Source organism: Ochotona curzoniae, unplaced genomic scaffold (genome assembly GCF_017591425.1).
Source record: "Ochotona curzoniae isolate NIBS_2020 unplaced genomic scaffold, NIBS_Ocur_1.0 contig_908, whole genome shotgun sequence".
In the NCBI taxonomy this organism is placed as follows: Eukaryota; Metazoa; Chordata; class Mammalia; order Lagomorpha; family Ochotonidae; genus Ochotona; species Ochotona curzoniae.
In genome coordinates, this window is record NW_024466607.1 from 2,238,343 (window position 1) to 2,262,595 (window position 24,253).

A 24,253-nucleotide genomic window follows, 5' to 3' on the forward strand; every position below is an offset into this window, starting at 1 on the left:
AGGCCTGTGGGCGGGGCGTGACCCGGGGCGGAGCAGGCCCTGCGACCCTACTACCGGGATGGGGCGGGGCCTGTGGGCGGGGCGAGGCCAGGGGAGGAGCCGGGCCTGCGACCCGACTACCGGGATGGGGCGGGGCCTGAGGGGCGGGGCCCGGCCTAGGCGGGGCCTGTGTGATTGGCGGGGCGGAGTGGCTGGCGCCGCCGCCCGGCTCCCGCGGCCTATGGCGCAGCAGGCAGCCCGGGCCGCGCCCCGCCAATCCCGCCCCGGCCTACGGCGCGCGTCCGGGCCGGCCGGGCCCGCGGGGCTGGGGGGCGGGGGACAATGGGCAGTTCCTGGTACGTCACCGGGAAGTTCCTTAAAGGGGCCGCGCGCGGGGCGCGGGCTGGCGGGCGGCGGCGGTGGCGGCGGGCGGCGGGCGGCGGCCCCGCGCTGAGATAATGCCCGCGGGGCCCGCGGCAGCATGCAGTGGCGAGCGCTCGTGCTGGGGCTGCTGCTGCTGCGGCTCGGCCTGCACGCCGCGCTCTGGCTCGTGTGCGGCCTGGGGCCCAGCCTGGGCTCGTACCCGCGCCCCCCGCGCCCCGGCGGCCCCGGCGGCCCCGGCTCCGCGCGGCCCGGGCCTGCGGGCGCGCCGTCGGGGCCCGCGCGCGGCGTGTGTGGCGCGGCGCCCTGGGGCCGCGGCGGGCCCGACGAGTACGAGCGGCGCTACAGCCGCGCCTTCCCGCCGCAGCTGCGGGCCCGCATGCGCGACCTGGCGCGGGGCATGTTCGTCTTCGGCTACGACAACTACATGGCGCACGCCTTCCCGCAGGACGAGCTCAACCCCATCCACTGCCGCGGCCGCGGCCCGGACCGCGGGGACCCGTGAGTGCGGGGCGGGCCCGGGGCGCTGCCGTCAAGTCGGTCAGGTGTGGACGAGGCCCGGGGACGCCCCGGCGGAGGGCTCGCTCTCCGGGCCTGACCCCCGATGTCCACGCGAGGGCTCGCTTCCCGGGCCTGACCCCCGATGTCCACGCGAGGGCTCGCTCTCCGGGCCTGACCCCCGATGTCCACGTGAGGGCTCGCTCTCCAAGGCCTGACCCCCGATGTCCACGCGAGGGCTCGCTCTCCGGGCCTGACCCCCGATGTCCACGTGAGGGCTCGCTCTCCGGGCCTGACCCCCGATGTCCACGCGAGGGCTCGCCCTCCGGGCCTGATCCCCGATGTCCAGGTGGAGGGCTCGCTCTCCGGGCCTGACCCCCGATGTCCACGCGAGGGCTCGCTCTCCAAGGCCTGACCCCCGATGTCCACGCGAGGGCTCGCTCTCCAAGGCCTGACCCCCGATGTCCACGCGAGGGCTCGCTTCCCGGGCATGACCGTTGCGCAGCTGTGGCAGGGGGAGGCAGTTGTTGACCGCACTCCCGTGCCGTTCCTTTTTGAAGAATTCACGGATCTTCCACCCGCTGGCCCCCCGCCCCCCAACCCCAGGAGGTCACAACGGCCAAGGCTGAGCCTGGGGGGAGCCAGGAGCCTGGAAGCTCTTCCAGGTCTCGCGAGTGGGTGCGGGGGCCAGGAGATTCCTTCCACCTTCCTCTGCTTTCCCTGGGACCTTAGCAGGCAGCTGGATTGGAAATGGAGCAGCCAGGCCTCAAACCTGTACCCGTATGGGATGCTGGCTCTACCTTCTGTCCCACGGCCCCCGCCCCCTCCTGCCATCAGAAGCAGCCCTGAGAACCTGGGAGCAGGTGGGGACCCCGTCTGTTTCGGGGTGGAGGTGCAGGGCTTAGTACTGGAGGTCTGTGTACGTGTGTGGTGGGCTGGCACGCTGGGCTGCCCCGGGCCCGGCCACTCGGCCTGCAGAGCTGGGCCTCTATGCTCCCTGTTTCTGGACACGTCAGGGCTCCGCTCTGTTCTGTGGCTCGCTGTCCATATCCCACAAGTCAGCTTCTGTGGGGGGTGGACTGAGCAGGGAGCTGGGCTCACGGTCGCTGGTGGTCTGGGGCGCTGGTGGTCTGGGGCGTTCCCAAACAGGCCTCAGACACAGCAGGCCCCTTACCTTGTGGCAGGAGGCTGTGCAGATGCTTCCTGCCCCGTCCCGGTCCTGGTTGCTGTGGTGCAGGCGGACATGGCGTCTGTAACCCAGGACACAGACTGTTGCCAGCCCTGGGACGTGTGACCGTTCTTGATTTCCCAGGGGGACCCACCACAGACCGAGCCGCTCTGTCACGTGCTGGCATGCAAGGACTTGCACTCCGTGTCCCTCCTGGGATGCAGGGAGGGCTGCTGATGGCCCTGGGCTGTGTGCAGCTGCCCATTTCCTAGCATGTGGGTTTGTACTTGTTGGCTTCTTAGTCAACCATTTCCTGCCGCAGGCCAGCATTTCCTGTGTTCGAAGGTAGTGGTGGGAAGAGCTAGTAGTTGGTGTTCTACGGGCCAGTGGAGGACTTGAGCTTTGTAACAGAAAGTCCAGTTCTGGCCCTGAAGCCTCTCCGAGCTGGGCCAGCCCCGCTGTCCTGCCTGCCTCGTGGGCACAGTGGGTCACGATCGCCTTCTGCTGCCCAGGAGGCTTTAGGGGAGCTCCCACCTGGCTTCTCACCCTGGAGGCGGGCACCCCTGTCCTTGGGCGTTGCACCAGGAGGGCAGCAGTGGGAAGCAGGGCAGCTGGCACCACCTGGACACAGCCCCCACCCCCGCTTCATTTTCTGTCAGAAAGTGAGACTGGCAGGTGTGTGACGGAGAACTGAAAGTGTTCTATGAGTGTCAGTCTGGCTTTGCAGGCGACACTTCAGTTCTTAAGACCCTGGCTGGTGGTAGCAGTTTTGGTGGCCGCCTGGGCCCTGCATGAAGTCCCGGAGCGACAGGGAGCTGGGCGGTGCTGCTGGTGGAGAGCGAGTTGCCCGGTGGTGGCCGCTGAGGCAGGCCCCATCTTTTTCTGCCGAGGGTGCCTGTGGCAGCCTGCTCCTTGTCCGGGCACTGGGCCTTGTGGTTCAATGTTTAAACCCAATGGAATGCTCACGAGTAGGCGGAGTTGAGCAAGAGTACTTCCTGTGACCTTTGACCCCTACCACCCACCTTGGGTCCTTAGTCTGACTCCATAGCGGCTGCTCCGGGTGGGGTGGGGCGGGGCAGTGTCTTCTGGTCTTCTAGATTGGTCTGGAAGGAGTCCCTGCTGTGTGGGTTGCCCAGTTTGTAGGGAGGGAGGTAGCCCTGGCTGGCACACAGCCCCATCCCTGTAGTTGTTTACCACCTGCACACACCCTGCAGACTCTGCTGCCGGGCCTCCAAGTCGACAGGGCACCTGCAGTTCAGATGAGAGCAGGTGCTGAGCTTGGCTTTCTGTGTCAGAGGAAAAAGGCCCGCGATGGGGGATCGGGGAGGAGCTTGTCTCCAGCCGGGTCCTGGCCTCGTTTCCTTGGGCTGTTTTTGGGGTTGGTGGTTCTGTAGATTGTTCCTTTCTAGCACTTGCAAAGTGCCTAGAGCCAGCTTTGTGGGTGAGGTGACCTGCCTCCTATGAAACCCATCTCACCTGGGGCATTGGTTCTAGTCCTGGCTGCTCCACTTCCCACCTGGCTCTGTGTTGGTACGCCTGGGAAGGCAGTGCATAATGGCCCAGCTTGCTGGACCTGTGCCACCCAGAGTTCTCAGCTCCTGTGTGCGGCCTGGCCAGGCCTGGCTGTGGCCACTGCAGCCCTCTGGGGAGTGAGTCTGTGTGTGGACACTGCTCCATTGTGGCCTCTGTCTTTACGATGCGTGTGTTCAAACAGGGGAAGTTGCTGAGTTCATTTCAGTTTCCCTTCTTTTTCAGCTCGAATCTGAACATCAACGATGTGCTGGGGAACTACTCGCTGACGCTGGTGGACGCCCTAGATACCCTCGCAGTGAGTGTCCAGGATTCTCAGTTCACACAGTCATGGGGGGTAGGGGCTCATGGGTCGCCTGTCGCCCAGGGTCCTGGGAGCATCACCCGTGTTTGTTGGTGACTGCGGTGGGAAGAGTGGAGACGTGTGGGGGGCCCTATCAGGGAGCAAGGTATGACTCTCCCTGGTGCCCACAGGGAGTCCAGGGCTGTCCCAGGAATAAAGGACAGAGGCCCCCAGCCACTACCAGTCATGTGCATGCGGTCTCTGAGTTGGAGTGGGAACTCCCACGCCAACCGCGCATTGGCTGTTAGAGTGATGCGGCTGCAGTGCCTCGCCTTGTGGTTCCCCTTGGTGACGGGGTTCCCCAGAGCTTGGCTGGGGTGCAGCCACCTGGTGGACGTGCACTTACTCTTCGTTTGGGAGGGCGCGTGGCCTGGGGCACTGCGTGTCCAGGCAGCACCGTCCACGCTCTGCACAAAGGTTCTGAACCTCTTTGCTGCTGGCCAGCCCGGCAGACCTGTGCCACGTAGAACCTTGCTCTGCGATGCTGGGCTCACTGATGGGCTCTGTGGTTTCTGGGTGTCCTGCAGAGGAGGTCTTGGCTGCACCACATGTGTGTTGGGTGAGCGTCGGGCAGGTGCTGGGGTGTAGACCACTGCCAGGCAAGGCTACAGTGACAGAACATCTGCCCAGCGCCTCCCGTGTTGTGGTTGTGGCTGCTTTGGGTGTCTACGTGATTCACAAAGATGTGCCCGGACGCATGTGGGCAGCCTGATGGGCATGGGCGCTTGTTGGCCGTGAGAACCGCCTACAGGTTGGCTCGCAAGCCTCACCTTTGGCCTGGTGCAGCTCCACCTTCCCAGCCAGCTGCTCTTGCCGCCTGAGTCACCTGCCTGCCTTGTACCGCCTGGGACATGGTGAAGCGCAGATGTGTGTGTGTGTGTGTGTGTAGGATTCATGTCCGTGTTGCCCGTGTCTCTGGGTTTGGTTCCCAGCACGTGTTCTGCTAGAGAAGGGCCCAGTGCCCATCCACCCAGGGAATCCTGCCCTTTCCTGAACAGGAGGACAGGATGGGCGTTGGATGGTGCTGAACGGAGTGCCCTTTGTCTCCCACACCCCCAGAGGGAGCCCTCACCATCCTCGGCCTGCCCTCCGCTTGTTGGGGCCATGGCACCCGTGCCAGGTCCTGCTGGAGGCAAGTGAGTGCCGTAGTGGGCAGCTCCTGCCTGTGGATCTTGCTGTTGCGGATCGGCCCATGGCCGTCTTCGGGCTGGCCCCACAGGTGTTCCTGGGTCCAGCTTTGTTTTGTCTCTGGCTACCGTCATGACAGATGTGGACAGGCTGGCTGTGCCGGCGTGGGAGAGCCGCCCACTCCTGACAGCCGCAGGCAACCTGTGGTGCTGTTGCATCATCGGAGTCCAAGAAGGAGGAAGTGAGAGAGAAGAAAGGGCTGTGTCTGTTCTCTGGGTACAGCAGTGTGTGGCTGGGAGAGGGAGATCAGGTGCCCCCAAAAGGCCTCATGTCTGCCCTGTGGCTGTCTCCCCGACTTGAGGGTGAGATGGGGTGATGTGTGTGTGTGTGTGAGAGAGAGAGAGAGAGAGAGATGTCATACAAGTCCCGGGCAGTTTCAAATGCAGAGAAAGCAGGTTGTTCAGAAAACATGAGGCCCCATTTGTACCTCAGAGGGAGGAGGGTAGCTTAGTGCGCCAGCATGTCCGCACCCCCCACGAGACCCCAGGAGACCCCAGGACAGTTGGCTTGTGCGTGGGGGAAAGGTGAGGATGACCACGATGACCACACCTACTTAGGGATCATAGCCCTGGCCCTGCTTCCTGACACTGAGCTGCCTGTTCGTGCTGTTTGTGGGTGTGAAGTATCATGGTTCTGAGATGACTTCCTCAAGGCAGAGGGACTCGTGTTCTTGTTGCTTCTGTTTTGTGGTTCCTGGATCCCTTGTCACGCGGGTGGGCTGTGGAGTGGGGAGGGAGGCGCCTCTGGCCGTCCTGGCAGTGACTTCCCATGTGGCCTTCAGGAGACCAGAGTCCGAGTTGGAGGAAACAGCTGTTGCCCGCAGTGTCCCACCACGGCTGGCGGTAGAGGGTCCTGGGCGGCTGGGGACTTCCTCTCCCGCCCCCGGCTGCTCTGAGGTCCCCGTTCCTCTTCTGCAGATAATGGGGAACACGTCCGAGTTCCAGAAGGCAGTGAGGTTGGTCATCGACACTGTGTCCTTTGACAAAGACTCCACCGTCCAGGTCTTCGAGGCCACCATAAGGTAGAGCGGCTGGGTTGTGGGCTGAGGGCTCCTTGGTTCGAGGCTGCCCACCCCAGTGCATTTCTGAGGAAGGCGATATTCCTGTCTGCCCAGCATGGCCCACACGGTCCACGGGTGCAGTCTGACCCTGGCGTCCACTTCCGGCCCCCTCTCTGTCCTGGTGGCCTATCCCACACGTGTGCCCATGTGCCCCTCTGGCTTCTTTCTAGCTCTTCCACCGTCAGTCAGAGGGAAGTCGGGACGTTGGTTCACAGTGCTTGAGGGGCATGGAGACCCCAGGACAGTTGGCTTGTGCGTGGGGGAAAGGTGGGGATGACCTCACCAGCTGTGCCCTTCATGGGGCCTGGGATGGGGGTCCTGCTCCCCCTTGCAGCCCCAGCGGTGGAGTTGCCCGTGATTGGGTCGGCCCCCGAGTGTGGTCCCCTGAGCCCCCGGGGACAAGCAGTGTCTCCGGCGGTGCCAGCTACACTCTGCCTCCTCCTCGTGTGTATCCTGCCTCAGGGTCCTGGGCAGCCTCCTCTCTGCTCACAGAATCATAACAGACTCCAAGCAACCCTTTGGGGACATGACGATCAAGGACTATGACAACGAGCTGCTGCACATGGCGCACGACCTGGCCGTGCGGCTGCTGCCTGCTTTCGAGAACACCAAGACGGGGATTCCGTACCCACGGGTAGGTGCCGGGCACCCCGTCCTGTGCTGCCTCACTTCCTGGGGAAGTTCAGTGTGCTCTGGTTAATCCGCTGTGTGCTGGGCGGACGGCAGCTTTCCTGGCATCCTGCCCTGCTCCGGAACTGGGGCTGGTGTCCGTCACTGCATGGTGCACAGCTCCGCACTGTGGGGCTGTGTGGCCGCTGTTCTTGTCTGCAGCCGGGCCTGTGTGCTGGGAGGGCTCTCGTGGCCTGCGCTGCCTGGCAGGCTAAATGTTGACTCAACACACGAGGCTGCACTCCACGGCAGCTGATGGGGAGGGAATCGAGCCAGCCTTACGGGAACAACCCGGAGTCCACGTTGGCTGAGCCCCCTTGGGACTGCTCAGTGGTTCTGTGGCTCACTCCTGTCTCCTGTCCCATGTCCTGATGGCCTGGCACCATGGGGACTTGCTGTGGCATGGTTGGGTGACCTGGCGTGGTTGGGTGGCAGGGAGCCCTGGGTCCCTGCGCCTTGCACCCCGTGGCTCCCGGCATTGAACCCTCGTCTCTTGCACTGCAGGTGAACCTGAAGACAGGCGTTCCTCCTGACAGCAACAACGAGACGTGCACGGCAGGAGCCGGCTCTCTCCTGGTGGAGTTTGGGATTCTGAGCCGGCTGCTGGGGGATTCCACGTTTGAGTGGGTGGCCCGGCGTGCGGTGAAGGCCCTGTGGAGTCTCCGCAGCCACGACACAGGACTGCTAGGTGTGTGGGGCTGGGGTCGGTGGGACTGCCCTGGGCTCCTCCCCGGGGTGCACACCCTGGAAATGCGGCCCGAGAGGCTGTGGAGACTGCCGCTTCCAGGGGCAAGGTGAGAAAGGTGTGGGAAAGGTGCAGCACAGAGAGATGTCCCGTCCCCAGATGGCCACAACGGCCAGGACTGGGCCAGGTAGGAGCCAGGAGCCTGGAACTCTCAACTTGGTTTCCCATGTGGGTGCCAGAGACCAGGTACTTAAGCCATTGCTCACAGCACCGGTGCCCAGGCTGAACTCCGATGAGAAGGCATTGTTTTGTGGCTCCAGAGTCTGTTTGCTGGGCCTGGCTGAGTGCCCCCCGTCGACGGGATGTTTTCAGAACCACCTCTGGGGCCAGCCTCCATGTCCAATTGTGAGACCGTCCTTTCTTGTTGGGGGTTTTTGTAGGAGCCATCTGTCATTTGAAAAACCGGGTGTGTGGGGCGGGCTGGCCCCTGAGGGGGGTTTTTCCCCAGCCTCCCCAGGATGGATGCTCAGCCTGTCTTTGGAAGTGGTTGTGGACATGGGACACGTGTTGTCGGAAGTGGCTCATCCATGCCGTCAGGGTTCACGCTCAGTGGTCGGCATGTGATTGACGGCGTGTCTGTGGTATGCTGTGTTGTCAGAGATGTGTTTACTTCTAGTGCCAAGAGGCCGTCAAAAAAGTTGTGCTGAAATTCTGCGCCAATCTGCCCTATTGACCAGCAGTGCAAATAGAGACAAGGCTTAAGTTGTCACGTACCTCTGAACAGTGGCCAGTGTCACTGCCACCCGCTTAGCTTTCTGGCCGTCGTTGTGTCCTGGTGTGTTTCCGTGTGAAATCTGCATGGACACACGTGTGTGCATCCTGTGTCACACACGTCACTCGTGACACAAGCCCTGGGAGTGACAGTGCTGTGGCAGGGATGTGTGGACCAGAGCTGCTGGGGCTCTGCCTTGGAGTCAGCGCTGACCCCGTGTTGGGGCCGTGACGGGCTGTGCGCTGGCTGGTGGAAAGGAGGCGGGTGTAGGGTCAGGCCCCTCCTCCTCCTATTTGCGGGGTACGAGCATGCGGGGGAGTGGCAAGGGCAGCAGGCCTGGCCAGGGCCTGAAGGACTCGTTTCTTTCCGCAGGCAACGTGGTGAACATCCAGACGGGCCACTGGGTGGGGAAGCAGAGCGGCCTGGGTGCCGGGCTCGACTCCTTTTACGAGTACCTGCTCAAGTCCTACATCCTCTTCGGGGAGAAAGAAGACCTGGACATGTTCACCGCTGCCTACCGCAGCATCCAGAGCTACATGCGCCGGGGGTGAGCCCACTGTGCCCGGCGGTGCCCGGCACCCAGGGGGAGGCACGCTCTTCCTTGGCTGGCTGTGGGGCTCAGCTCCCAGACAAGAGGCCTCTTTCTAGGTGCTGGTGGCAGCTGGGTTCTCCCAAGGAGTGATTGAGCAGGTCCTCAGCGTTTCTGTGGCCTCTCCTGCGGGGCCCCCAGGCTGGCCCCGACCACGGAGGGGTGACTGCTGCGAGGGAGAGGTCCTGGGATTTCCGTGCAGCCTCGCCTCCCCATGGGCTATCCTGGCTGGTGGAGGGGTGTCCTGCCTCTGACTTACTGTCTGCAGAGATGCCAGGCTTGGTTTTGGTGCCCGGCAACAGATGTCAGGTGCTTACCCTGCATTGTTGGCATTCCCCAGCCTTGCATCCTGGCAGGCACTGGGGAAGCCCCTTCCCCACCAACAAGTGTGGCCTGCTGTGATCATCACTCAGTGCTGGAGTGCCTGCTCAGGCGCTTCCCTAGTACCTGCTTCTGTGTTGGTTAAGGGGGAAGTGTGTGTGCCCGAGTTTATATCAAGGCACCTTTGGTGGCCTTTGGCTGCGTTTGTCTGTCAGTGCCCCAGGCTGAGCTGAGCCCTGGGCCCAGGGTCTTGCCTGCTGCTCTCCCCATCTGGTGCTAGGGCCCTGCTGGGTTAGAGTTCCTGCCACGGCCACCACCTTGCCATGTTCTGTGAGCTCCTTCTGTGTGCAGTGTGTCCTAGGAAAGGCCTGGAGACCCTGGTGCACTGCACAGGCCAGGCCAAGAGCTGGGCTCTGCAGCATGTGCCCCTCCTGCTGGCACCTGAGCGAGGTGCCAGGTTGCTCCTCACACCACACTGCTTGGTTTGCAGGCGGGAAGCCTGCAATGAGGGAGAGGGCGACCCACCGTTGTATGTCAATGTGAACATGTTCAGTGGGCAGCTCATGAACACCTGGATCGACTCTCTGCAGGCCTTCTTCCCTGGGCTGCAGGTACGGAGCTGCTCGGGCTCTGGGAGGCCTGCAGTGCGGCAAGCCTCGGTCCTGGGTTGAGTGACTGCGAGCCCTGTGGCAGGGGGTGGTCCTGGGAGGCAGGTCTCCGAGCTGTGGGCCCCACTGGTTGAACTGTGGAGGTGAGTCTGTCTGTGCCTGGTTGTTGGTGGTGTGCCGGGAGTAGGGGGTTCCCTCCGGGAGGTTGGTGGTATCCCCTCTGCGCCGTGGGTGGGCGTCTCAGGCTCCTGCCTTGTGTCGCCGGCCAGGTCCTGATCGGGGATGTGGAGGACGCCATCTGCCTGCATGCCTTCTACTATGCCATCTGGAAGCGCTACGGGGCCCTCCCCGAGAGGTACAACTGGCAGCTGCAGGCCCCCGACGTGCTCTTCTACCCGCTGCGGCCGGAGCTCGTGGAGTCCACCTATCTCCTGTACCAGGTACCGTGGGGGCGTGCCGGATGGGAGTGCCATCCTGGTAGCGTCCACTCGTGTTTCCTGGACTCTTGGTCTGTGTTCTCGTTTGTGGCTGCCATCATTCACGATTCCACAGGGCAGAGATGGCTTCTGTAGGCAGACGTTTTCTCTTCAATTCTGTTTATTTTCCTTTTATTCAGATAGCAGAGTTGAATTGATATCATCCATCTGTCGGTTCACTCCCCAAACACCTGCAATAGCCAGGGCTTGGCCAAGCTGAAACCAGCACTCTAGAACCCCATCCCTGTGTACCTTGTGGGAGGCGGGGACCAAGTTCTTTTTTTGTTTTTAAAGGCAAGGTTGCAGAGAGACAGATCTTCCATCCACTGGTTCAGATGGCCGCAGTGGCTGGGGCTAGGCCAGGCTGGAGCCAGGAGCCAGGAGCTTCTTCCAGCTGTCTTATATGGGCACAGGGACCCAAGCACTTGGGCCGTCCTCTGCTGCTTTCCCAGGCCATCAAGAGAGCAGACTAGCTGGAGGTGGAGCAGCCAGCATTCGAATGGACCACATGGGATGCTGGCACTGTGGGTGGCAGCTTTATTTGCTGTGCTACAGTGCCAGCCCCAAGGGACCCAAATTCATGACCTGCTGCCTCCCAGTGTGCATCAGCTGGATCAGAAGCAGAGAGTAGGACTTGAACCAGCGCACTCGAGGGCGGGATGCTGGTGCCAAGTGCCTGCCCCTCAAGTGGGTTTTTACTCTCCTTTGCAAGGACTGACTGTATTTCCTCTTTACTCTGGAGGAAGGTTTGTGTTTACTGTGTTTCAAATCATTTGACCAGATAGCCTGCTTTTGTTTTTAACTTCTGTGTCAATGTCCTGTGCAAGTCCTTTTCCTGGGCCGCTGTCCATGCCTGTCTTCGCCCACACGGGAGCCAGGGAGCCAGGGAGGCTCCAGGCTGTTCTGGCGGCCGGGGTGAGAGTCTGCAGCCCCCTGGTGCAGAGGGCGCCCTGAGCGCGGGTGTCTCAGGGCTGGAGCAGAGTGGAGGCCTCCCACACTTGCTCTTGGCCTTTCCTCCCTGGCCTTTCCTCCCTGTGCCGTGAGTGGGATGGGGCCAGGGCTTGCTCCCCTGTGGGTCTGAGTTTCTGGAGAGTTCTGAGGCAGGACAGTCCCTGGAGTTATCCTCGGGCGTGGGACTGTCCAGTGGGCCTTGCTTTGTGTCTGCCAGGTGGGGTTGGTCAGGTGAGCTGTAGCAGGTGTGGTTCTGCCCTGGAGCAGGGGGCCCGCGCCAGCTGACAGGAAGGAAACGGGTCATAGGTTTGTTGTGATGGGCTTGGCTGCTGGCGACCTTGTATGTGGTGGGGAATCAGCCTGTGAGCAGCGCAGGGTGTGCCAGTGCCTCGTCTCCCGCCCTAACAGGCTCATGTTCTCTGTCTCAGGCAACCAAGAACCCCTTCTACCTCCACGTGGGAATGGACATCCTGCAGAGTCTGGAAAAGCACACCAAAGTCAAGTGAGTTCCCCGTGTTGCTCTCTGCCTGCTGCGCATGCCTCATTCATGGCAGGTTGCCATGGTGATGTTGGCTGCTTGCATCGTGATGGCTGGAGACTGTGCTCGTGGCTCTGCAGGAATACCGCTTGCCTCTCCTTGTGGGTGTCACTGGCATTTTATCCATATGGACACTGGGTAGGGTAGGGTCCCGGTTGCTCCGCTTCCAGGGCAGCTCCTTGCTATTGTACATGGGGGAAAGCAGCAGAAGATGGCTCAAATGCCTGAGCCCTCACTACCCAGGAGGGAGACCCAGGTGACACTCCAGGCTCCTGGCTTTGGCCTGTGGTAGCTCCGTCGTTGCTGCCACGTGGGGATGAGCCAGCAGGTGAAAGATCTTTCTGTCTCTGTTACTACTCTGACTTTGAGACAAAATAAATCTTGAAATGAAAACAAAGCAAAAACTTTAAACCAGGCTTTATGCAGTTTTCTTTAAAGTTCATTTCTTTTTTTTTTTAAAGATTTATTTTTATTATTATTTTTTTATTGGAAAGGCGGATATACAGAGAGGAGAGACAGAGAGGAAGATTTTCCGTCGGATGATTCACTCCCCAAGTGAGCGCAACGGGCCGATACTATGCCGATCCGAAGCCAGGAGCCTCTTCCGGGTCTCCCATGCGGGTGCAGGGTCCCAAAGCTTTGGGCCGTCCTTGACTGCTTTCCCAGGCCACAGGCAGGGAGCTGGAAGGGAAGCGGGGCTGCCGGGATAAGAACCGGCGCCCATATGGGATCCCGGGCGTGCAAGGCGAGGACCTTTAACCACTTGCGCCACCGCGCCGGGCCCAAAGTTCATTTCTTTTAAAGGTAGAGTTAGAGGGAGCGAGATCATCTGTCTTGTTCTCTTCCCATGCCTTTGCCATGTAGAGCTGGGCCAGGCCGAAGCCAGGAGCCAGGAACGTCATCTGGGTCTCACATGGCTGCAGGGGCCCAAGTACTAGGGCCCTCTTACTAGCAGGGAGTTTGGACTGGCACTCCTGTGGGATGCTGGCATTACAGGCAGCAGTTTAACTATCTGCCACAGCATTGGGCCCTGTCCTTATAATAAATTTCTTGGCAGTTACCTTCTTGGTTTCACTACTATTTGGGAAAAAGCCACTGCTGTCCTTCCTCCCAGCCTGCAGCTGGCTCACTTAGCAGCGAGGCCTGTGCAGCTGGTGGCGCTCAGCGAGCCCAGCTCCCGCCTGCTCTGGCACTGGCTGCTTTGGCTGATGACTGGCCTTAGGCAAGGCTGACTCCACTCCTGCTTTGCAGATGTGGATATGCCACGCTGCACCATGTTATTGACAAGTCCAAGGAGGACCGGATGGAGAGCTTCTTTCTCAGCGAGACCTGCAAGTACCTGTACCTGGTACGTGTGTGGCGGGAGGAGCCATGTGCTGGGGTGCTGCTGCCACCCTCGCAAGAGGCAGTGTAAGCCGACCAGAGACGGGAACCTGTGGTGGCGAAGTGAAGTGTCAGAGGAGGGGACTGTGCCCTTGGTTCTAGGCACTCATGTGCATTGTCTGGGCTGAAACCTGGGCCCAGATGGTCCATACTCACCTGCCCGTGGGGCTGACCGGGAGGGCACCGTGGCCTGCCCAAGGTCCTGAGTGGGTTGGCTGAGCTAGCATGTGTTCCTGCAGGGACTGCTGTCCAGCCATGTGTGGTCCTGTGCCCATGGCTGCTTAGGCTCTGTATGCAGCTTGGTGCAGGTGCCTGGGTTGGCACAGAGGTGCCAGCAGGGCTGGGGTCCCCAGACAGGAGCACCTTTTCCCGGCTTCTGGCAGCACGCTTGGGCCTCTGGACTTGAGCTCAGAGAGGCACTCGGTAGTGGCTCCCGCGGGCCTGTGTGAGGTGGCCTCTGGAGCTACTGGCTGCTTCTGCAAAAACCAGCATAATCTGGGCTACACTGTGCAGAAACCCATGGGGGGTGTATGGCCGGGTGTGCAGGGGGAGAGGAAGGTATCCACAGAGTACAGCTGCTTCCTCAGGGTGTCAGCTGCCTGTCCCCTCAGGGTGTCAGCTGCCTGTCCCCTCAGGGTGTCAGCTGTGTCAACTGGTTCAACAGTGTAAAAATTCCAGAGTGAAACAGTTGATCAGCTTTAGGTGGCCTGTGTGACCGTGTGCTGCTAGGTGTGGCCTATTTTGGTCCCTGGTGGTCTGTGACAGTTGCTGGTAGCCTGTGAGACCATGTGCTGCTAGGTGTGGCTTGTGTCCATCCCTGATGGCCGGTGAAGGTCCCTGGTGGTCTGTGATGGTCCCTGGTGGCCTGTTTGGGTCCCTGGTGGATTGTGTGGCCATGTGCTGCTAGGTGAGTTCTGTCAGACTGCCCAGGGAGAGTTGTGTTGCTCGGTGCTTCCCAAGGCTCCAGTGTTCCCTGTGGGTCTTAAATGCAGGCCCAAGGAATGATGGGGCTCCTGGATTCAGGCGAGGCTGAGCACCTGTCCCCCACCTTGCCCCATGCTGTTTTGTTCCTGTTTGCACCTGCTCTGCCTGCTTGTTCCCCCTGGTGCGGGAAGAGGCTCAGCCTCATGGGCCCTCGAGAATCAGCCCGGGCTGGGTTCTGACATGAAAGCTGAGTGTTCAAGCAGGTGTTCTGGGCTCCGCCGGGGTGTGCTGTAGTGTGCACTGTAGGGTCTGCAAGTCAGGGAGGGGGCCTGGTGTGCTGCAGAAGTTCCAGGACGCCCGTACTGGGTTCGTGACCTGGGCTGGGTGTGGCTGGCGGAGGGAGGGAGGCGAGGCCGCTCTGTGGCTCGGGATCCTGGTGTGGCTGCTAACCAGTTGCGTCTTTTCTCCTGGCAGCTGTTTGATGAGGAGAACCCGGTGCACCAATCTGGGACAAGGTACATGTTCACCACAGAGGGCCACATCATGTCTGTGGACAGGCACCTGCGGGAGCTGCCCTGGAAGGAGTTCTTCCCTGAAGATGGGGGCCCTGCCCAGGAGGCGGCCACGGGGCCCAGGCCCAAGGCCCAGGAGCTCAGGGTCATTAACTCGAGCGCCAACGTGAGTCATGGCTTCTGGGCCAGCCAGGTGCGAGTGCAGGTGGAAGAAGTGGGGAGGTGATGGGGGAGAGGGGCGTGGTGTAGTGGGCAGTGGGCAGCCTCTGTAGAAACCCACTGGCCTGCCACCCGGTTGCCCGCTTGGGGATGCAGCCAGTGGATGGGGTTGCGGGGGGATCCTGGGGATGCCTGATGCGGAGGCGGGGTGGTGGGGTCCACGTGTAATTGGTGTCTTTGGTTGCTTGATTCTTCTGGCAGTGAGGATGAGGGTGGGCCCTGTGTTAGGTCTCTGGTCTGTCCTTGCACGGGGCAGTGTGCTGGATGGCACCGCAACGCCCTGTTGCCTGCCTGCAGACTGGGCCTGGGGTCTTTGTGCCCCCTGAGAGCTCCCCACCGTGGATGGCCTTGGTGAACTTGACAGGCCGGCACCTGCAGTCTCCCTCGTTCCCTTGGGCCTTCGAGTGTGGGGATGTCAGTGCAGGGCCAGGCGTGCTTTCCATGCCTCTGGCCATGGCGGCTGTTGGTTGGAGCTCCGACAACCCAGGCAATGTGCCAGGGAAGACTCTGGGTGCCAACCTCGTGGATGGAGCCGACTCCGCCTCTGCTCCCAGGAACTAAAGCACACGGACCCAGAGGTCTGGGGATAGAATTGGAAGGGGTCACTGTCCATGCTTCTAGTTGGTGGCCCCCACACCCTGGGCTGGGCGCAGGTCATACTGAGGTCGAACACACTGGGTGGAGGCGAGATGTCTCTTAGGAATGACTCACCAGGGTCTCAGGATCCATGGCCCCTCTGAGGGGAGGATCTGCCTCTGGTGAAATGAGACCCCCAAGGGTTTGCTGGCCACCGGTCCCGGTGAGAGGTTGAGGCTGTCCCAGTCCCCTGGTAAGGCCAGTGTGGCCCTGCTTTGGGCTGGCATGTGCCTGCTCCTGCCGGGCCCTGGGCTGAGGCCAGTGTCTGCACCTTGTCTTACAGTGCAACCGCGTGCCGGACGAGCGCAGGTACGCGCTGCCCCTGAAAAGCGTCTACATGCGGCAGATCGACCAAATGGTTGGCCTCATCTGACGACCTGCCTCCACCTCCTCGCCGGCCACACGGGACCAGTTGGAGCCAGGCTCACACAGGCAGATGGCTGCAGGGCAGACTGGCCATGGCTGCATGGGAAGTGCTGTCTGGCCCCCGGCCCGGTGTTCCCTCTCTGTTCAATAAATGCCCTGTGTTCCTCAAGGGTGCGGTGGAGATGGGGAGGGGGTCGGGCACAGGCCGTGTCCTCACAGGCTCTCCAGCCCCCGCACAGGCCTGCGCTCACGGGGGCCCCGCTCACAGCACAGCCCGTGCTGTCTAGCTGCTTTCCTACTGGACTCTCCCCCAGCTGGCCTGCCCTGACCTGCTGGGATGGGAGAACAGTCCCAGTCAGTCCTTGATGCCTGGGAGCCTCATGGTGTGGCAGGTTCTCCAAGAGGCGGGTGGTGTGTTGGCAGAGCCGTGGTCCCCCGTGAGGCTGTGGTGAAGGACCTGACTGGCAGGGATAGAGCAGGCCTGAAAGCAGGTGCCTTCCTGGGGGAGCAGCGCTAAGGCTGGCCAGCAACTTGTGTGCTGTCCTGGCTGCAGCCGGGGCCAGGTGGGGCTGTGTGCCAGTTGCTGCCACATGCTGTGCCAGTCAGGGTAGGTGGGAGGAGGCTGGCACAGGTGCCTCCTGGGCCTCAGGCCTGCATGAGTGCCTTAGGTGGGCTTTGGTGTGGGCCCCTGTGCAGTGTGACAGACTTGTCGGTGTCGAGCCCTTGGTACAAGGGCCGTGAGTGTGGATGTGAGGGAGGAGTTAGGAATATTCTGGAAACTGCTTGGTCTTTCAGACAGGTACTATGGGCATGGACTTGGAGGAGGAGGTAGCTGTGCCAGAGCTGGAACTCCTCTCTGGTTCCTGCTCTCAGCTGGGACGGAAGGTGTTTTTGAGCCTAGGCCAAGAGTGCAGGTGTCCGTCGGGCACAGCTGGCCTGGGCCCCTCCGGCACCTGCAGCCTAGCACACTGTGCTTCCGTTGGCACTGCCGATGGCCGTGGAGTGGAGCTGTCTGGTACCTGTTGTGTTGAAGGCTTTCTCTTGTGAGCGTTGGTGTGGGTCACCGTGGGCGGCGGTGGCATTACCCACCCCTCGGGCTGCAGCCCCCTCTCCTGTGTGGAGACCTCAGACCACCTGCCGAGTGAGAACGTCCCACACGCGTGCCTGTGCCTTCCCCAGGGGAACCAGGTGGGCCTCCAGCCTCGGGACCCGTATGTTCCGTATGAGCCCCTTGGCTTGCGGGTGCCAGCTGCACAGTGCTGGGCGAGTGTCTGTCCAGGTCTTGAGCGGGTGCTGTGAAGGCTGTGGTCTCTGCAGTTGGTGGTGCCACAAGAAGTGGGCTCGCTTCCCCCGTGATAGCCTTGCAGGCCGTTGCTGAGGAGGGCATCCCACGGTGTCCTGGCAGTGCAGCTTTGCCTGGGGATGGCTGCGTGATCCCACTCATGGCTCAGGCGGATCGGCCAGGCAGCTTTAGGTTGGGCTGCTGGGGTCTCCGACACTGTCCGTGTGCTCAGGTGGCCCTGCTGCTGCTCATCAGGGGCCTGGCCAGGCAGATGCTGGCAAGTGCGCTGGCTGTGGGGTTGCCAGCCTCGTGGGGGCCCCTGGCTGTGTGTGGGCCTGGCTTTCTGCTTGTTTGCAGCTCTCCCACCAGAACTTGCCCTTGGTGGCCAAGGCCACGGGTCCTCACAGTGCCCTGGGCCCGCTCATCCCGCCCTGTGTATGGGCTGTGCTGTGTCGCTGGGGTTGAGTTTCGGGATGGTTGCCCGGGCGGGGCTGTGGCTGTGTGGTCCTTCTCCCAGACTCCAGGCCACTTGGTTGCTGTGTGGCCAGTGGCGGCTGTCTGTCCCTGCTGTGAGTCTTGTGGTCCTGGCGTGCATTCCTGCTCTCAGGGCTGGCCCTCCCTCTCCAGCTCCTGTCCCCACCAGCGTCCTGCTTCCCCAGGGGTCTGGCACTCAGGGCTGGCCCTCCCTCTCCAGCTCCTGTCCCTGCCAGGGGTCTGGACGGGTCCCTGCACCCTCCCCTCTCCGAGAGGTGGGGAATGATCGTTTCAATGTGTTTGGTTTTAATTCAGCAAAACATGAGCTGCATTTTATTTATTGTGCACAAGGAAGGTGATTCTGGGCAAACTCGCTGAAGTACTCGAAGGCTTTTGTGTCATGTGCAATATGCTTCGCAAGTATAAATGATACTTGATGTTTAATCTGTAAATAAGGAATATTTAAATTAAAAGGGAGCTTGTTTTGTAAAAGGACCAAATGTTCTTTTATAAAAATACTAAAAAATTTACTGCTCTTTGAAATTTGTTAGCATTTTTATGAGTAATTTTTATTAAAGATTCTTTGCTTTGGGTCGTCCTGTGTCTCCTTTCTGTGCTTAGGGAAGCCCCAGGCCTGCAGGGCAGGGTTCAGACCCCTGAAATAGGAGGGCTCCCCCTGAGGCATAGGAAGGAACTGCAGCTGTCAGGTACATACCTATCAGCAGGTGCTTAGTGGCAGGAATCCTACCCATCCCAGTGCAGGCTGCTGCAGCCTGAGGTTTCTGTGCCCTGGCCCTGCTGGTACCAGCGTCACAGTGTAGGCTGCCCTGAGGAGCTGAGAAACTGGAGGATCTCCCTGGCCAGAAGCCATCAGACAGAGCTGGAAGCTCGCCCTGCCCAGCTTCAGTCTTGGGGTGACAGTGGCCTTGGGAGAAAATGAGCCCAACTAAGCCAAGGCTGGTTTCCTGCCAGCCAGCGCTGGGCTGCAGGGTGAGAGGGGCCCTGCTCTCTAGCAGCAGGACTGGCCCCATGCGCTGGGAGGTGCAAGGGCAGACAGGGCCTGTCTTGTGCTTCCAAAAGCTCCGTGTCATGGGCGTCCTTCCCCGAGTCATCCTGCAGTCCAGAAGAGCCCAGGCAAGGTTGTAGGCAGAGGTCTCTGCACAAGGCTAGGAGTGCTGTCAGCGCAGGCTTGCTCCAGTGGTCGTTGTGCCCCTGTGGGGTGGGGGACACAGGTGGTCCTTGAGTAGGGTAGGGACTCTGATTCTACCACAGGCCTGGAGGCCGCCCTTGAAGGCACCTCTTGGAGCAAGGCTGCAGTAACTTGGACTCACAGGAATGGATGTGAGGTGATAAATGTTGGGGTTTGTGGAAGAAGGGGCAGGGTGGACCAGAGCTGCTTTGGAGGCCTGTCCAGGGAGGCTGGGGTGCGGAACTGAAGATGGGCTGCAGGACCCCGTCTCTGCCTGCCAGGACACTGTCTCGCTAACCCCTCGTCTGCTGCCCTTCCCTCCACCCGGCTCCTCCTGGGGACGTGCTTCCTGCAGGCCAGGTCTCGCTGGTCCATAGCTGCTGGCATTTGCTGTTGTCTCTGTGCCAGGGAAGCACCAGGCTGCACAGGTCGGGAGGATGGGAGGGCTTGAAGTAGCACCAGGGAAGTGATGACATTCCCACTGCTGTGGGAAGCAGTGCCAACCCACGTCCTGAGCCTGCCACCATCATCAGGAACCTCAGCTCTTGGCCTGCCTGACCGTGACTGCATGGCAGGGCCCTCTGGGCTGGCATCTGAAGCTGCAATTAGGAAGCTTAGTGTGTCTGTTTTGGGGGCTTCCCACCTTGCTCTCGCGGTGTAAATGTCTTCTTGTTTAGTTAAAGGTTTCCTTTTAATATTTGGAATTGGTGGGACTGACATAATGGCTCAGTTGGCCATTATAGTCATGCGCCAGGATCCCATATGAATACTGGTTCATGTTCTGGCTGCTCCACTTCCCATCCAGCTCCCTGCTTGTGGCCTGGGAAAGCAGTTGAGGATGGCCCAAAGCCTGGGACTCTGTACCTGCGTGGGAGACCTGAAAGAAGCTCCTGGCTATGGAACAGCTCAGCTCTGGTCATTGCAGATTTGTGATCTTTTTTAAATTTTAATTTTTTAAAAAAGATTTATTTATTTTTATTGCAAAGTCAGATATACAGAGAGGAGGAGAGACAGAGAGGAAGATCTTCCATCCAATGATTCACTCCCCGAGTGACTGCAATGGCCGATGCTATGCCAATCTGAAGGCAGGAGCCAGGAAGTTCCTCCAAGTCTCCCATGTGGGTGCAGGGTCCCAAGGCTTTGAGCTGTCCCCAGAAGGCTGCAGTGGCTGGAGCCGGGCAGCTCAGAAACCAGAAGCCAGGAGTTGCTTCTGGCCTCCCACATGGGTTCCCTGGCCCAGGCACGTGGACTGTCTTCTGCTGCTGCCCAGACATGATAGCAGGGAGCTGGATGGAAGTGGATTGCAGTCATAGGATGCGGCATGGCAGGCTATGGCTTGCCTTGCTGTGCAGGGTTCCGGCCTCACCAAGGTTTGTTTCTAAAGGGAAATCCAGATGGAGGCACCTGGGTGAAGCTCTTCTTGGGGAGCTTAGGGGCGAACACTCACTAGGCCATGGGTTCTGGCTTCTGCCAGTTTTGCTGGGTGTCAGCAACCCAGCAGGGCCACTCCCTGTTGAGAGGTGCCAGGTCTGCTGCCATCCTTCCATGTGTTGGTTACACTGGGCACTCCCTGAGCTTGCAGCGAGACGCTGGTACTACCTTCAAGACGTCTGCATCTTTTGCCAGCAGCAGGGCAGCACGGCAGACAGTATCTCGTGACAGAGATGTTCCCCTTCTCCCACTGGGCCTGGCCAGGCCTGACCTCAGCATCCGTGGGCACAGCTCCCGAGAGGTGCCAGGCTGGGGCTGGCACACAGAGGAAAGCCTCCAGCCTTTCTCACCGTCTCAGGACAAAGCTTTCTTTCCCTCCTTATTTCCTTCTAAATAGTCTCTCGTCTAGGATACCCTGAAACTGCATTTCATCGCCTGCTGTGCCACTTTGAGGAGTGGGGTGGCTCTAGAAGCTCCTCGGGGGTTCTGGCCAGCTCGCTGGAGGAACCAGCCTACGTTGTGCTTCACGGACCTTTCCCCCGGGCCAGACATCGATGGGAGCCAGCACCTGGAACAAACGGGCAGTTGTGAGTTTCAGCAGGCAGCCTGTGGGTTGTACCCATGAGGGTCTGAGCTCTTGGGGTGGGACATTTTCTTGATGCCAGTGGGTGGCTCCCAGGCTCCATGAGGACTCATACCTATTTGCTTGGCATCTCCTGTCCCTGCACCTTGAAATGGGCAACAAAGGCAGCCCAAGTGACCACCCAGAACAAAGTCTGGGATTGGATGGGGCACAGGGGCTGTGTTTTCTAACTAGAAAAGGGCAGCTGGAATGAGGAATGCATGAGTCCCAGGATGAAAAACGCAGCCTTCGCCGTGGGTTGACACCCGGTTCTTAGGCTCCTCGGGATTTACCTGAGTTTGTTTTGGGCCCGACGTAGCACAAATGGCACCAGGACTTTCTGAAGCAAAGAAGCAACTTCACAAATCAATATTGTGGAAATGGGAAAACAGATAGGTCTTGTCTTTTGGTCCATAATGGCCCCCTTAATACACAGCTGCAATTTCAAGGCTGACCTGTGCCATAATTCATTCCTGCTCATTCACCCCCTGAATTTTAAATCTGAGCACTCTACATCTGGTCCCAAATGATCTGTACGTGAAGACCATCACCTCAGCCGTCTTCCAGGAAAGGAAGACAAAGTGGCTGTAGCTTGGTGGTGGTGGTGTGGTGTAGCAGAGCCAAGGAGTGCCAAAACCTAGGCTGTGCATCAGGGAGCAAGCTGCTTGCCTTCTCTGAGGCTTGTTCCTTCAGCTGCCGGGGCAGCACACCTGGAGGGCTCATGCAGTCCCTGAGGTTTGTGAAAGGCTCAGGAAGTCTTGGTATTTTTTGATTGTGCCTTGGCTTGGCCCGGCAGGGGTCTTCCTGGCTGAGAGGTGTTTCCCAGCAGTGGGACTGGGACTGGGGAAGGGACGAGCCTCCAGAATAGTTTCCTTGTCCCGTGTTAAAATTCATGATTTTACCCTTCTGCCTTTAGTACTTTCTTCCCCCCAGTACTTCTTAAGGTGAATTGCAAAAATGGCGCCGTTTTTCCTTGCACCATCCACAATGTTTGCCATGTGACTTTGGCTCTCCTTCCTTTCAAGAGGGGGAATCCTCCAAGAGGAGGAAATGCCAGAGGGATCAGGCTACCTGATTCTGAGACACTACAGAGCTCTGGTAGCCAAAACGGCATGGCCTGTCGCTGTTCAGGTTCTCTGCCCAACTAGACTGAGCTGTTCTTTCCTGTTCTTTGTGAGAGACAAAGAGGCAGATGGAAGGACCACAGGAACAGCTCCTACCCACCGGGAGAGCAGTGGGGTGGAACAGAGATGCCAGGCATGGACCTAACTGTAGGTCAGCTATTCTGGACAAAGGCACCAACTGGTACTGGGCAAACTGGTACTGGGCAAACCGGATTTCCACCGAGCAGCGGGACACTTCACCTTTAAGAAAACCAATGCAAAACGGATCACAGAGCTAAACCTTAGCCCCGAGAAGAAAGCACTGCGGAAATAGTGCTGAATAGAGAACAGAGAACAGTGCAAGCCAGCTACTTAGGGCCTGGGCAGAGACTCTGAATTTACACTTGACAAAAGGAATGCATGGCCAACAAATAAATGAAGACATACTCACTCTGTGTAGGCATGGGTGAATGCAGGTCAAAGCCATAACTTTGACTGTCTTGCTTGGGTTAGACAAAAAATAGCGCAACCTGATGAGGAGGCAGAGAAAAGGGGAACCTTCACACGCTGTTGGTGGGAATGCAAATTAGGGCAGCCATAAGGTGGAATTTCTCAGAAAACTAAAATCAGGTCTACTACATGACTGGACTATCTCACTTCTCGGTTTGTAATGAAGGAGATTAATATGTGAATGTCCGTGTTCACTGCAGCCAAGATGCAGAACCAACGTTGGCATCCTGACATTTATAGCAGAGCGGGTGATCCTGTAGGTCATTGTGCTAACTAAGCCAGACTTAGAAGGGCACATACTGCTTGGGGAAGTTAAAAACATCGATGTGAACCTAGAATAGTGATGACTGGACTGGGGATGTTGCAAATGGAAGTTGAGACAGAGGGTGGGTACGGGGCACCCAAGCACAGCCAGCGAGAAGCCGCAGGTTCCAGTGCCCTGCGGGCTGTGGCGGGTTCACGTGTTGGTGCCGTGGGGAGCCCTGGAAGAGGCGAGCTGGCGGACTGTTCTGGAGGCTTTGCTCTGTGTGCTGACACATCTCATCACAGCCCTTTAGAGTGGACAGGTGCTTCATGTTCATCAGAAACTGCAACTGAAGCAGGAGGATGCTTGTTTTGCTTACTTCCTCTCTCTGGATTTGTCAGAGTCTTTCTTATCAATGAGGTGCTCTGGATGTGACACCAAAGAAGCCAGGAAAAGGCCGTGAGCGTGACTGCTGTCACTGAGTCCCTGCACAGCGGTGTGCAGGCGTACTCCACACTGCCAGGAGCCCTTCGAGGCACAGCTCCTGTCAACCTGCTCTGGGCTTCAGAGCTGCGGTCCCAGCAGTTAGTCACTGGGCAGGGATGGGTCCTGAGGCTGCAGGACCAGGATGATGTGCAAGATGGAGGCAAATCCTTGGCCTTTACACCGGTGGGGGCTCCTGAAGAGCCGGAGGGGAGTGGTGGCCCGTTTGCCATGGACAGTGGGACCAGAATGGTACTTTGTGGGTCCTGACTATGCTCTCTGGAGTTCTAGCTTTACCAGGACACACCTCTGTTCAAGGAGCGATTCACTCCTCCAGTACTTCCGCTGTTGGCTTCCTGTGATGTGGCAGATAGCATGCTGGGGACGGGAGTACGAACACGAGGGAAAGTGGGGACTGAGAGTCCCGTGAGGAGAAGTGCGAGGTCTGTGTGCACTGTAACAGGGAGGGAATGAATGGACTAGCTCCCTGCTGTTGTCAGGCCCTTGCCCGGTGCCCAGGGGAGAGGCCCTTGAAGTGAGAGTGTGCTGGGAGCAGTATTGGTGGGAATGATGCACGTGAGAGTCGGAGTTGTGTCGTACGATAGCAAGTTCCAAAGCCTGGTTTGACGGCTTGGGGGAGTGGGGCTTGTGTGGAAGCCGTGATCCTGGCAAAAGCAAGGAGCGTGTGAGCCAATCCAGGGCTCCGGGTGTGAAAGCAGTAGTGCAGGTTCCATGACGAGGGCTCTGCCCCTGTTGTTATGCATTTGGCTATTTTCTGGGCAGATTTTAAGCTGCTTAGGGACACGGTTGGGATCACGCTGGGATGTGTCAGCAGGTGTCGCACTCAGGCGGGGTCAGCAGACCCCCGAGAAAGCATGCTGATGGAGGTGTGTGGTACGCTGGTTAAGCTGCCTGGACCTCCATGTGGAACCAGGAGGAATTTTATTTTGGAGCAGGCAAGCCTAGATCTGTTTAATTTTATTAATGGCTCTACTTTTCATTTTTAGATTTATTTACTTTTATTGCAAAGTCAGATATACAGAGAGGAGGAGAGACAGAGAGGAAGACAGAGAGGAAGATCTTCTGTCTGATGGTTCACTCCCCAAGTGGCTGCAATGG

At 59.5% G+C, this 24,253-nt stretch overlaps 1 protein-coding gene across 1 annotated transcript; it reads left to right on the forward strand.

Moving 5' to 3' along the window:
* Window positions 1–460: 460 nt before the first annotated feature.
* Window positions 461–15,965, forward strand: EDEM1 (ER degradation enhancing alpha-mannosidase like protein 1). Its single transcript, XM_040994945.1, has 12 exons — window positions 461–861; window positions 3,782–3,854; window positions 6,005–6,108; window positions 6,610–6,781; window positions 7,321–7,504; window positions 8,646–8,820; window positions 9,674–9,794; window positions 10,061–10,231; window positions 11,647–11,720; window positions 13,008–13,104; window positions 14,538–14,741; window positions 15,714–15,965. Exons 1-12 carry the CDS (start codon window positions 461–463, stop codon window positions 15,801–15,803), a joined length of 1,866 nt encoding a protein of 621 aa, XP_040850879.1. The 3' UTR covers window positions 15,804–15,965.
* Window positions 15,966–24,253: the final 8,288 nt, after the last annotated feature.

Excerpts from the sequence above, each read along its gene's own strand:
- EDEM1 (XM_040994945.1), top strand. The coding sequence starts at position 461 with ATGCAGTGGCGAGCGCTCGTGCTGGGGCTGCTGCTGCTGCGGCTCGGC. Across the intron at positions 862-3,781 it reads GGCCCGGACCGCGGGGACCC|CTCGAATCTGAACATCAACG; the intron begins GTGAGTGCGGGG and ends CTTCTTTTTCAG. Across the intron at positions 6,109-6,609 it reads GTCTTCGAGGCCACCATAAG|GGTCCTGGGCAGCCTCCTCT; the intron begins GTAGAGCGGCTG and ends ATCCTGCCTCAG.